The sequence below is a fragment of the Trachemys scripta genome, chromosome 2 (assembly GCF_013100865.1).
Source record: "Trachemys scripta elegans isolate TJP31775 chromosome 2, CAS_Tse_1.0, whole genome shotgun sequence".
In the NCBI taxonomy this organism is placed as follows: domain Eukaryota; kingdom Metazoa; phylum Chordata; order Testudines; family Emydidae; genus Trachemys; species Trachemys scripta.
In genome coordinates this window covers 50,451,193-50,465,086 of record NC_048299.1, presented here as the reverse complement: position 1 = coordinate 50,465,086, position 13,894 = coordinate 50,451,193, and the positions used below count along the sequence as shown (strand labels likewise).

Sequence of the window (13,894 nt, the reverse complement as noted above, 5' to 3'; positions counted from 1 at the left end):
CAGGAGGTTAGATCATTATAATTATGTCGCTCAGAGATGTGGAGTTTACATACCCCTGAGTGACATAGTTATACCGATGTAATTTTATAGTGTAGACTTGGCCTGGGTGTTCATTAGTGAGAGAGTTATCATCTGTAAAGAGCAAAAAGCTGCAGGTAAAAGACTTAGATGAAATTAAAGATAGCTTACTCCATCAGCCCTGTGTTTTTGGCTGTCTGGAGTCTCAGGTGAGAAAGCGAAGCCAGTGAGACTAAAAATGGAGTTCTCAATTTCAGAAGCTTGGGGAAATAGGGGTTTTTCCTCAGCATCTGAGTCGGTGCACTGCGGATTTTGGAGAGGCAGCTCATAATCTGGAAGTTCAGATGCTCAATTGCTTTAAGGCAGTATCAATGAAATGTGAACTAGATAGGGAATTATTAAGGCATTACCAGCGTTGTTAGTTATTATTAATTCCTTGGTCTTATTACCAAGATAAAATAGCAAACTAAATCCTCCCATAAAATAACAAGGAAAGAATCCCTTCTAGGCAAAGTATAATGTCATTGTTTTACATTAGCATTTTGTGAAAAGGATGCTTACAAGGCTGTTATATTTGTAGGTGGAGAGACTGAATATATCAAAAACCATTGTTTCTGTTTTCCTTTTCAAGCCCTGCAACGGAAGTAATGTGCGTGAAAGGTCAGCGGAGCCCCTAAGACAACCTGATGAAGGAAAGGCTTGTCCTGCCTCCACTGAGACAGAACCTTGCAGTCTGAACAAAAACTGTTACCACTATGATTACAATGTGACAGGTATTAGCGTTCTTACAATCTAATAACAGGCTGTAAAAATATAAGAGCTCAACCTATTTTCACAGTTTAGTTCTACATACAACTACAACTTAATGTGTGAGTCAAGTTTGCCCAATTAGCACCTGGCTTTAAACCAGGGCTCAGGGTCCTTTATTTCTGATCCAACAGACATACATTAGAGGAACCTCTTTCACTCAGTCTTGCTAAAGTTGCTGTCAGCAGGTAGTAAAGAAGAGCTGGGTTGGCTATGCTACAGATGCTTCCCCCCTACAGTTGAAGTTATGGCCTTCCAGAAGCTCCTACCCCTACCCCTCTCCACAGCTAACTATAACCCCCTGTCTGCCACCATATCCAAGGTTTTTCTCTGGTTAGTGAGGCTCTCTCCTTTTGTAGTGAAATTGTGTTGATAGTGAAGGGGGGTTGTGTGTAAGAAGAGATAAAATACCTATAAGAGGCATCCATTGTTCTCAAAATATAGGTCTTTCAGCTTTCTTGTGTTATCTAATGTGGTCTATACAGTCTGTAGTGAAAATAGAGTGAAACTCTTTGATTCAGAGAAAATGCTCTTGAGAAACTGTGTAATTTGAGAATCATATGACTTCTATAGCCATAGAAAATCTATTTCTTTGGCCATTTATATATATATATATAAATGTGTGTGTGTGTGTGTGTGTGTGTGTGTGAGACTTGCCCCCCAAAAATCCAGATAAACACAATATTTGACTTTTCAGAAATACATCATGTCACTGGGTACCTAACTATGGTTATTTCCAATATGTCTAGCTAATGGGTTTCATGAGCTTTTGAATGTGTAAAAATTGATTCCGGGGGTTATTTTTAGGCCGTTTGAATTAAATGTTTTATTCAAGTAATCAAAGCTTCATCAGAAATCAGTTCCATTGGCATCCTGTCCTGATGGTCTCCTTTATTTCCAGACTGGAGTACGTGTCAGCTCAGCGAGAAGGCAGTCTGTGGTAATGGCATCAAAACAAGAATGCTAGATTGTGTTCGCAGTGATGGCAAATCAGTTGACCTGAAGTATTGTGAAGTGGTGAGTGGGGGGCTCTTTTCCTTTTGTGAGTAAACTCTTCCTAAAAGCTTTAATTCATGCTGAGCTAGCTGACCTGCGCTGCATGTAACCCATCGCCGACAGATGTTTCTCAACATTATTCATGAACTGTTAAGTACCCCTTGAAATGAGGCTGTGTCATCACCTGTGATTTCTTCATAAAATTTCCCCTGGTAGCTTATGTGTGCACCCACAAAGGGGTGCTGATTATTATATCCTGAAGGAAATGATTTGGGAACAATAATCAATCATGGTGAATAAAGGTAATAGATCTTAATCAGAATGCAAATCATTCCAATTTGATGTGATTTCTGTGTAGTACCTTGGACAGCTGCCGATATCAATCATTTATTCAGTGTGTTGCTAAACGTGTGTCATGTGCCATTCTACAGCCAGGCTGAGTGCTAGCTTCTTGTACCCAGCTGTGTAAGATGAGAAACATCCAAGCTGTGTGAAAAATTTGCTGCATTAACACAGAAATGGAACTTCTTACATGAGCATGTTCAGTGGGAGTAATATTCAGCAGATGGATCACCTTAATTTTATGTAACTGTTTCATGAATCTGTTTTTAAATGACTGCTCAAGGCAGATAATACTATTGCTTTGGTCATTTCATGGGTCTGTTAAAGGAGATTGTATCTATTAATGATTGATGCTGTGCAGATCATACCATGAAGGACTATGGAGAAGAATACACTAAGGTTTGCATTACAGAGAAATCTCCCTAGTTGTGCCAATGAGATTGCCTCAACCCCCTAACAGAACAGACATTAAATCACCTGAAAAGCAGGAGACTATAATCACATGCACAGAGACCATGTGCCCTCCACAATAGCTCAATTTGATCAGCATCCCTTCCTCGCTCTCCAATGGACTTCCCTTGCTGGAAGCTGCTTCTCAGGACTCCTCTTTAAGGAAGGGGAAGGTTGCCAGTGGTGGAGGGAGCTATGAAAAGGTCATACATACTGGGCAGTGTTCTATTTGAGAGAAATTCTGCCAGGCTGGTGCTATTTGTGTCCCTCCTGAGCTGCCCACTTCTTTCCCAACTCACTCAATGCCCATGTGGAACCCTGAACCCACATGTTCTGAGCAAAGGATGCTGCAGTGGAGGCCACTAACATGTCCTCTCTTCTGAGCACACAGGTTTTCCTCTACACATGGCTCTTGGGAGTATGATCAGGCCTCTTAATATGACCATTTACATTCTAAAGTCTCAGGGCAAAAAATCAGCCCTTGGATGCCTGCCAGCAAACTCCACTGAAGTTAATAGGAGCTGTCTTGTACATTAGAAGACAGAATTTGGTGCTCAAGCTATTTTTAGGAGATTACCATATTGATTATTATATAATGAGACATTGTATAAGTTATGGTCTGTCCACGTGAACATGTCAACAGAATGAATGCCTTTCATGAAACAATAAGTAACAATGGATTTCTTTCTCCGTAAAGCTGCACTAGTTCTTCCCATATATATTAATCATTTATTATGTATCTACAAACTGTGAATTTGGGCAGGATACAGGGCAAATTATTGTTACTTTGTAAATGGAGATCTCATTGTAGAAGCCTTGAGCAGCTTTTCCCTAATTAACAGGTGGGTATTTGGCTGGTTAGACAGTGAGGACAATGGAGGCAGCGGAACAACCATTTCAAAAACTTCTGGCATTGAGTGGCTAGCCAGCCAGAAGTCCTGGTAGTCACACCACCATTTACTAGTGACTGCAGCAATACAGTCCTACTTTGGGGGACAACATACAATGATCCACTAGGTTTTTAATTCAAGTCCACAGAGAGTATTCACGTAGTCTGCATATACAAAGCCTTGATCCACTAACAGTCTTACTATTCAAGCCCTTCTATTTGTTACATTTTATGGATGTAAGAAGTGGCACAGCAAGGTCAGTGACTAATCCAATAACTGTAGCGTAAGACCTGTTTACCTGATTAGCAAGAAAGCCAAGCTGTTGGAATCTTAAAACACCTTTCATTCTGGGGGAGTGAAAGTGAACTCTGTGAACTTTCATGTCATCAGAAGAAGTGAGATTTAAGATATGACACACTTTTTTTGCTTATCTGATTAAAAGTATTCTGTTTAGATTTTTATAATATGTACTATATGCATTGTAGTAAACCCTTTTTAATCTCATTCCTTTTACATATGTGCAGTGTGGTGGTGCATAACAGACAGATTCGTGTGTCTAAATAATATTACAGACTCATTAGTTATACAAAACTCATTCTGTGTTTTACAGAGACATCAAAATTGGTAACTGACATTGTTTTTACTTAAGGTAGATGCAGAGAACAGATCAGAGTAGCCACCCCTACTCTGAATTCTTAATAAGTAGAGATATCATCAGCCAAAATGTTATAGCTACATATAATTACATTATCCAAGAGAACAATAAAACCTTACCTTCCACTCTGTAGCGCTATCATCATTATATCCAGATGCAAGCTTAAGCCCAGAAAAATTCTAAAATTCCATCCTGATGCTATACCAGTGGTTACTGTCCTACTGCGGTCTATATGATTTGACATTAGTTTCAGTCAATTGGCTAAAGAAGTTATCCAATCATCCTGATTACTGCCAGGATAAATCAATTTCCAGCGCTTTTTTCCAAGTCGTATATTTCTGTGTAAACTCTCAGAGAACATTAATAGTGGATCACTTGGTCGCTGCCTGTTGTAAAATTAGCACATCACAGAACTCTTCCTGCCATTTCCTTGGGCTCTTTAAAATTCAAATCACCTAATTCAGGATGCCGCCCCCACCTTACCCCCTGCAAATACCTGTGAATTTATTGTTACTCACTTACTTGCGTTTACAAATCAGATGAATCTGGAGACAAGCGTTTTGTCTGTATCGGACAGCAAGCTTCACTACTTTATTAGTATACACTCTGTTGGTCAACCTTACATGATAAATCTCCAGCTGAGGGTAAACAAAGATCTCTTGTTGAGTTACAGATATACTTGCAGACATGCAAGCATATGTCTATGGACACAAAGTAACACAGTTGGCAGAGGACACTTGTCTGGCAGTCTGCTGCCCCCTGTCACATACAGCCAAGAATACAGAATGCTTAACTTTTACATATTCAGTACAACTTCAGTATTTGAAAATCACTAATCAGAAACCACCTGTTATCCAACACAAGGCCGTGTCCATTGGGATTTCCAGATGAGGGAAGTTTATATATTTTTCCAAATGTTTAGCCAGACATGGTTTCCAGGGCCCGGAAGCTCAGAGGGACTTCTTATACCAGAGAAAAAGGAGGGGAACAATGGATAAATAGGAGAGAGTTGGAGTCTTGATTATAGTGATCTATTTGGCTTCCCCAGAGCTGGCTCTGCAGCATTTCAGCATACCAGGCTTGGGGAAGCCAGCCAGCACTCTGTAAACTGGACTGTGACTCTCTCCTGTTCACCCTTTGCTTCCCTCTGGGACTTCTCTTTCTCCAGCTGCTGAAGTCCTGCTGAGCAGGCCAGCCTTGGGGAAGCCAGCCAATTCTCTGTAATTGCATGGAATCGGCTCAGCGGGCTTTCAAGTCTGTGCTCAGAAGAGCTGACCCTGAGAGCAGACTTCAAAGCCTATTGGCTGGTTTCCTGATTATCCAACCCTTGATTATCAAAAGGTTTCAGGTGTCCCCTGAGAGCTTCGGATAATCGAGGTTACACTTTACAACAGAAAAAAACTAAGAATTCATTGGTTGATCCATAAAACAGAACAAAGGTCTCCTACCTCATTTGTCTCAGTAAATGACACTTCAAATGTAAGTCTAATGCTGCCAGTATATCAGGGTCAGAAAGCTATGGTATGTGCAGTATATTTATAGAGTGCTCATTAATGGGCCTAAGTGCTGGTCTGTGCTAGGTTTGAGTGGGAAAGAGTGTTTTTATTTCCATTTAAAGTCTAATTACTGGTTTTATGTTCTTATCCTTTGCAGTCATTATTCTAATGTGTTTTAAAATTGCCTGGGTATCTTACAAAGAGATTCTGTATGTTTTTTAATCATATAGCTTCAGATAGATAGATCCCTATCTGCAGCCTTCTGGTCACCAAGGCCCAGATCCTCAAAGGTATTTAGGCTCTTAACTTCCATTGATTTTAAATGAAAGTTAGGCTCCTAAATATCTTTGCGGCTCTGGACCTGAAAGCCATAGATAAAATTCAGTCCTCTGCATAGTGCCAATAAAGGAAAGAACTTGTCACAGCTGGAAGTTGCAGACCTGTTTGATATTCATACGATTTCCTATCAGATTCCACATCTGCTCCCTATGCTGAACCTGTCCCTTCACTAATGTTGGAGCTTTGTAGGATGTGTACTATCTCCTAACTTCTGTCTGTCTGTCTAGTAGCTCCATAATACTGCTTCCTTATTCTTTTAATTTTGGCAAATCTATAAATTAAAATTACAGAGCTGTATTCCTCCATCTTTGGGCCCTGATTCAGGAAATCATCCCTGTTTTTGAAGTGTGTTTAAGCACTTGCTTAAATCCCCCTGGAGAATATGGGATTTAAGCATTTGCTTAGGAGTTAAGCACAAGTTGAAGTGCTATTCTGAATTGGGGCCCTAGTGAGCCCAATATATTCTGGATTTTTCTTTCTCTTTAATAATAATAATTAAATATTTAACCAAATGTGATTAGTTCAAATTCACCCTGTTCTCAGTAGTATAGGCTAGACTAGTGGGACAAACCACACTTCACATGCTGACAATTGTGTCTCCTCTTTTAGCTTGGCTTGGAGAAGACGTGGCAGATGAATACTTCCTGTGTGGTGGAATGTCCTGTGAACTGTCAGCTTTCTGACTGGTCTCCATGGTCTGAGTGTTCTCAAACATGTGGCCTTACAGGTTAGTCACTGTTCTCGGAATATCTTTATGGCTGAGCATTTTTTTTTTAAATCCGACACAACTAATAAGTCTCCCAGGAATTTGAAGAGTCGTTGATTAGAGAGAAAATGACAGGGGGCCTAAATCTGGCTTACCTTTCTCAGGCAAATAGTAGGTGTCATTGAGGCTATACATGGTTAAAGTGAATAGGATTTGGCCCACACTGAAAAAAATTTCTGACTCAATAAATAGATATGAGATCTGACAAATGATACATGACTTTGCCATAGGAGATTGACCATACTGGACAAATTAGACATAGATGTCCCAGCAATGGGAGATTTAGCTTTACAACTCTCATTAATATTATTGAGATAAGGAAAGCTAAATCATAACACGTGGCTCTTGAAAGTTTAACCCACCATAATAACAGTCATCACACACTTCCTCTTTTTTATAAACAGAAAATAGGAGCTTTTGCTTTCAAATGGCTAATATTTTAACTTTATATAGAATATAAACACATACTGAAACAAATCACATATACATACATGCACATGACGGAAATAGCACATGAATTAACAAAATACAATGTCCATTATTTGCAAAACCTGGAAAACAAAACAAAACAAAAAGAACCTGAACCCAAAGAGGTCATGCAGGGCATCAATTATTAAACTGACTAAATAGATAAATAAGTGAGAACATAACCTATGAGTACTGGGGACTAATATATACTAAACTGCAAAAGTAAGCAATAGTGAGACCAGACATGCTCATATTTTTTCCATAGTTTCTATTAAACAGAGTCATTTTTTCCATTAATGGAGTAATAGAGACCTCAGTAAGCCAATCTGTATGTGTGAGGGAGGAATTGCAGATTCACATTTTCTAAAATGATCTCTTTTGGTCTCTAAAATAGTTACTGCATCCATTTCTTAATGTTAACTGGTACTACCAACTCCTCCAGCACCCCTAAAATATATAAGCTTGTAGAAAGAAAGATAGCAACATTTAAAAGTTTTTGAGAGAGCACTGACCAGGGCATTCCAGAACACGTCCATTTTTGACAGATGTGTGAAAAGTTGGCATGTGGCCGTTTGCATCTCCAACATTAACTGTGTGTTACCAATCAAGCCTTAAGCGAACATTCTGGAGTCCAATAGTACTTGTTTATCCTTGCAGTTCTTCCAGAAAAAATATATTGAAGAGCTTGAAGTATCTTTCACATTAAGCCAGATATCCCCTCAGGTTTCCGTTCTGATAGTAAGGCTAAATTATTTTCCCTGTTTTTTTGTTTGTTTGTTTTTTGTTTTTTTAAGACTGAGATTGAGAGGGTAATGCAAACATTAAGCCACCTATAAATAATTCCTACACGGTTTTGTTTCCATGTTTCTTAACATATTCTTCTAGAAGTGAGAGAGTTGAAACAGACCAATTGTCCCCTATCCTTGCATGAATACTTGAGCATAGCTGCTGAAAGAAGGAACTGTGAGACAGCAGTAGCTGATATTTGTTACATACGTAATCTAAGGAGGACAGTCTATCATCTTGTATTATATCATTAATTTTTGTTAATCCTTTTTCTATCCAAATTGTCTTAAGCGTAGAGTTATCCCATAATGGTACAAGAGTAGAATTAGTAAGATCGGGTGCTGTAATCATCTTAACGTGTTGCAGGATGCCTCATGCAGATACAAAGACTGCATTTTTCCTTAAGGGTATGGGTAGCCTCTTAAAATATATAAAAGAAGAGAGAGGGAAGCAAAGAGCATAGCTAAACTTTCTTCAATCTCAAGCCAGGTTGGTGTGTATACAAAGCTATGGAAAGAAACCACCTTACAACAGGCCAAATTTGGAATGCTAAATAATGTAGATACAAATCTGGCAACCACATAGTTGCCCAGGATGTTTTAAGGGTCTTATGTGACAAGTGATGCCATTTTTTTATCCCATATAAATTGCATCATAGGCCCATTTATTTGAGCAAAAAGTAAGGGAGAGACCTTGAAAAGCAATAGGCTAATGATATAAATCAATCTTGGGCAGATATTCATTTTGGATATTTCTGTTCTCCCCAGTAAGGGTAGAGGGATGAGACCCTACCTCTCTACATCCCTGGAAATTTCTTTTAATATGTAGTCCATATTTATAGAAACATATTTGGGAAAATGAGGACAAATGTTAACACCTAAATTAGTTATTTCTTTGCATATGTGAAATGCAAATCGCCAGAATTAAAAGAAAAAAAAAGATTTCAATAAAACCTAGGGGATTAGGTTGAAACTATTCTTCTTCCATTCATTTCTGAATATTGCAGTATGTAGATTAGTGATATGTTATTACTAGGGGAAAATAATTATTGTTGTCATTTATTTGTATTGAAGTAGCACTTAGATGCCCCAATCAGGAATCAGAACCCCATTGTGCTAGGCACTGTACACACATATAACAAAAAGATGATTTGTGCCCCAAAGAGCTTATAATATAAATATAAAAAGCATACAATTTACGTTATTAATTTTTTTTCCCCAATAACATAGTTAATAATGCTACTGTGGTATTTAATTATTTGAAGGCATTTCTATTGTGCTTATCACCACAGTGTCTGAGCCCTTCACCTACAAATTGTAGGATTCGCAGTAGACGTTCTTGGAGAGTTTTTCATTACTTAGATATAAACAGAACGAGTTAGAGATGGAGACCAGATTTTCAAAAGTGCCCAGCAGCCACAACTGGGGCCAGATTTTCAAGAGCTCAGCTCCCATGTAGACTCCTAAATGGAGTGGCCAGATTTTAAAAAGCACTGAGTATCCAGAACCTCCCATTGTTCTGAGTTGGAGCTATTGGTTGCTGAGTTCTGCTGAAAATTTGGTCACAAGTATCTAGGGGAATTTCAGTTTTTTCCTATTAAACCTGGGATATGTCTACACTTGGAGCTGGGAGGGTGGGGATGGGGGTTAGAGTTAGGGATCCAGGAGACATACCCATGCTAGCCCTGATCAAGCTAGTGCACTAAAAATAGAGTGTAGTCATGGCAACACGAGTGGCAAGAGGGCCTCGCCACCCTGAGTACATACATGTCAGACCATTGGCACATATTCAGGGCAGCTAGCCCCCCGCCACACATCTTGCTGTAGCTATACCATTTTTTTTTAGTATGCTAACTTGTGTGTATCTGTAGGTAGGTAACTAAACCCCCAAAATATATTAAAAATAGCAATATTATTTAAAAATACCTCTTGAAGTTTCATTGTTTTTTATGAATCTTGAAGTTCCTAAATATGTCTATTTGAGGTTGCTAACAGACAGGAAGTTGATTTGGATGGGGGGGGGGAATTCTGTATTAAAATAACATCAATTTTAGGTAGGTTTCATATAGTAACAAAGCCTGGAATGTAGCAGGTTGATTAGCTTTTCTTCCATCCATGCTAACATAGGCTGGTATGCTTTTGGAATGGTTTTGCACATAGCGATTGCATCCTGTGCTGGGTTTTCAACTCATTACCCTGACGTCAGAGCTCACTTTCTTTTCTCTGTGGTGCTCCAACTGCAGGAGCTATGGATGCAAAACTATGAGGATCCACTTGACAAACCTTTTCCCACCTACTTACAGTGAACACAGGAGTAGAAAGGCCAAAAAGGGGGCTCCCTTTCTGCAAAAATTGTTGAGTTATTGAGATAAAGTTTTGTCCTGAAGTGGGACAAAATATCGAAACCACAAACATTTTCACAGAAAGGGATTTAAAAGAAAAGTTAAATTTTGGAAGAGCTGAAGTGCAGTTTATCAACTTAGAATCATAGAATATCAGGGTTGGAAGGGACCTCAAGAGGTCATCTAGTCCAACCCCCTGCTCAAAGCAGGACCAATTCCCAACTAAATCATCCCAGCCAGGGCCTTGTCAAGCCGGGCCTTAAAAACCTCCAAGGAAGGAGACTCCACCACCTCCCTAGGTAACGCATTCCAGTGTTTCACCACCCTCCTAGTGAAATAGTTTTTCCTAATATCCAACCTGGACCTCCCCCACTGCAACTTGAGACCATTGCTCCTTGTTCTGTTATCTGCCACCACTGAGAACAGCCGAGCTCCATCCTCTTTGGAACCCCCCTTCAGGTAGTTGAAGGCTGCTATCAAATCCCCCCTCATTCTTCTCTTCTGGAGACTAAACAATCCCAGTTCCCTCAGCCTCTCCTCATAAATCATGTGCTCCAGACCCCTAATCATTTTTGTTGCCCTCCGTTGGACTCTTTCCAATTTTTCCACATCCTTCTTGTAGGGTGGGGCCCAAAACTGGACACAGTATTCCAGATGAGGCCTCACCAATGTCGAATAAAGGGGAACATCACGTTCCTCGATCTGTTGGCAATGCCCCTACTTATACAGCCCAAGATGCCGTTAGCCTTCTTGGCAACAAGAGCACACTGTTGACTCATATCCAACTTCTCGTCCACTGTGACCCCTAGATCCTTTTCTGCAGAACTGCTACCTAGCCATTCGGTCCCTAGTCTGTAGCAGTGCATGGGATTCTTCTGTCCTAAGTGCAGGACTCTGCACTTGTCCTTGTTGAACCTCATCAGGTTTTTTTCGGCCCAATCCTCTAATTTGTCTAGGTCCCTCTGTATCCGATCCCTACCCTCTAGTGTATCTAACACGCCTCCTAGTTTAGTGTCATCTGCAAACTTGCTGAGAGTGCAGTCCACACCATCCTCCAGATCATTAATAAAGATATTAAACAAAAACCCCAAACAAAGAAATTAAACAAAAAAAATTAGTTGCAATTTAAAAAATTAATCACGATTAATCGCAGTTTTTATTGCACTGTTTAATAAATTTCCATTGGTATTATATTGTTTAATATTTTTGGATGTTTTTCTACATTTTCAAATATATTCATTTTAGTTACAGAACAGAATACAAAGTGTACAGTGCTCACTTTATATTATTATTTTTATTACAAATATTTGCACCATAAAAATGATAAAAGAAATAGTATTTTTCAGTTCACCTCATACAAGTACTGGAGTGTAATCTCTTTATCGTGCACTGTAAGTGCAATTTACAAATGTAAAGGGGGGTTTTTGTTACATAACTGCACTCAAAAACAAAACAATGTAAAACTTTAGAGCCTATAAGTCCACTCAGGCCTACTTCTTGTTCAGCCAGTTGGTAATACAAACAAGTTTGTTTACAATTATGGGAGACAACGCTGCCCTCTTCTTCTCTAAATGTCACCTGAAAGTGAGAACAGGAGTTCACATGGCAATTTTGTAGCTGGCACTGCAAGGTATTTACGTGCCAGGTATACTAAACATTCATATGCCCCTTCATGCTTTGGCCACTATTCCAGAGGACATGCTTCCATGCTGATGATGCCCGTTAAAAAAATAATATGTTAGTTAAATTTGTGACTCAATTCCCTGGGGGAGAATTGTATGTCTTCTGCTCTGTTTTACCTGCATTCTGCCATATATTTCATGTTATAACAGTCTCGGATGATAACCCAGAACTTGTTATTCGTTTAAAGAACACTTTCACTGCAGATTTGGCAAAACACAAAGAAGGTACCAATGTGAGATTTCTAAAGATAGCTTCAGCACTTGACCCAAGGTTTAAGAATCTGAAGTGCCTTCCAAAATCTGAGAGATGAGGTATGGAGCATATTTTCAGAAGTCTTAAAAGACCACACTCCGATTTGGAAGCTACAGAATCTAAATTACCAAAAAAAGAAAAACAACCTTCAGTTGGTAGCATCTGACTCAGATGATGAAAATGAACATGCGTCAGTCTGCACAGCTTTGGATCGTTATCGAGCAGAACCCATCATCAGCATGGGTGCATGTCCTTTGGAATGGTGGTTGAAGCATGAAGGGACATATGAAACTTTAGCACATCTTGCGATGCTGGCTATAACAGTGCCATGCAAATACCTGTTCTCACTTTCAGGTGACATTGTAAACAAGAAGTGGACAGCATTATCTCCTGCAAATGTAAACAAACTTGTTTGCCTGAGTGATTGGCTGAACAAGAAGTAGGACTGAGTGGACTCGTAGGCTCTAAAGTTTTATATTGTTTTATTTTTGAATGCAGTTATTTCTGTACATAATTCTACACTTGTAATTTCAACTTTCATGATAAAGATATTGCACTACAGTACTTGTATTAGGTGAATTGAATAATACAATTTATTTTGTTTTTTAGAATGCAAATATTAGTAATCAAAAATAAATATAAAGTGAGCACTGTATACTTTGTATTCTGGGTTGTAGTTGAAATTAATATATTTGAAAATGTAGAAAACATCGAAAAATATTTAAATGGCATTCTATTATTGTTTAACAGTGTGATTAATCGCAAGTTTAATTGCGATTAATTTTTTTAAACGATTGACAGCCCTAGTTTCATTTAATTTGTACTCGATTTGACTAAGCATTTCATTCCGACGAATTGGCATTTTCCAAAGAAACCTAGTTATGCAGCTCTGTTCCCACTTTGTGGCCTGGGTGGGGAGGTTTGCTACAGTTCATTTCATAGTCCAGTTACTCTGAAAGCAGGATTTGTCTCTCGATAGTTAAGGGTACTTAATTCCAAATTCATAGTAACAAATTTAATTAAAAATAGACAGATAGATGAATGGGGGTGGCCCATTTAATCCTGTGAGGTTATGAAGGTAGGTCAGTGTAATGCATTGCAGCACATTATAAATCTGAATATATTGGATACTTAATTTTTAATGTTGTGCTCTTTTTGCTTGGTTGTTATTTACTTGTTTTTATAGTCCGACACATTTTGGCTCAGTGCATGTATTTATTCACATTGAAGTTAAAACCCCACGAAAATGTGGGTTTAATGGAACTCTTTGGAAACCCCTATCTATAGAGGGGCTACTACCCAGCACTATATTGCACATAAAAAAGCTCTTGTGGCTTCACTGTATCATCTGTCTCAGAAATAAAATCTAATAGTTTGATATTCACCTAAGAGGAAAGAAACAGAATCACCCAAAAGGATGACTAAATACAAAATCTCTTCTTCGTTCCATTATATAACTGCTTGAAATAGAATCTAGTCCTCAAACAGGCTGGGGTAGCGTGTCACCCTCAGTTGAACAGAAGATTAATGTCAGTTAAACCTATTATATTTTAATTTTCTTTAGGTCAGGGTGAAATATCCTCTGTCCCTTGAAAATTCTCCATT

General features: G+C 38.8%; 1 protein-coding gene across 3 annotated transcripts in view; it reads left to right on the top strand.

Moving 5' to 3' along the window:
- The window catches only part of THSD7A (thrombospondin type 1 domain containing 7A), a 351,691-nt gene that overhangs the window by 311,358 nt on the left and 26,439 nt on the right, over positions 1-13,894 (top strand). For all 3 annotated transcript variants that reach the window (XM_034760534.1, XM_034760535.1, XM_034760533.1), the window contains 3 exons: positions 650-791; positions 1,727-1,842; positions 6,603-6,720. In XM_034760534.1, the coding sequence (XP_034616425.1) occupies positions 650-791; positions 1,727-1,842; positions 6,603-6,720 (376 nt within the window). The remainder of the gene's footprint in view (positions 1-649; positions 792-1,726; positions 1,843-6,602; positions 6,721-13,894) is intronic.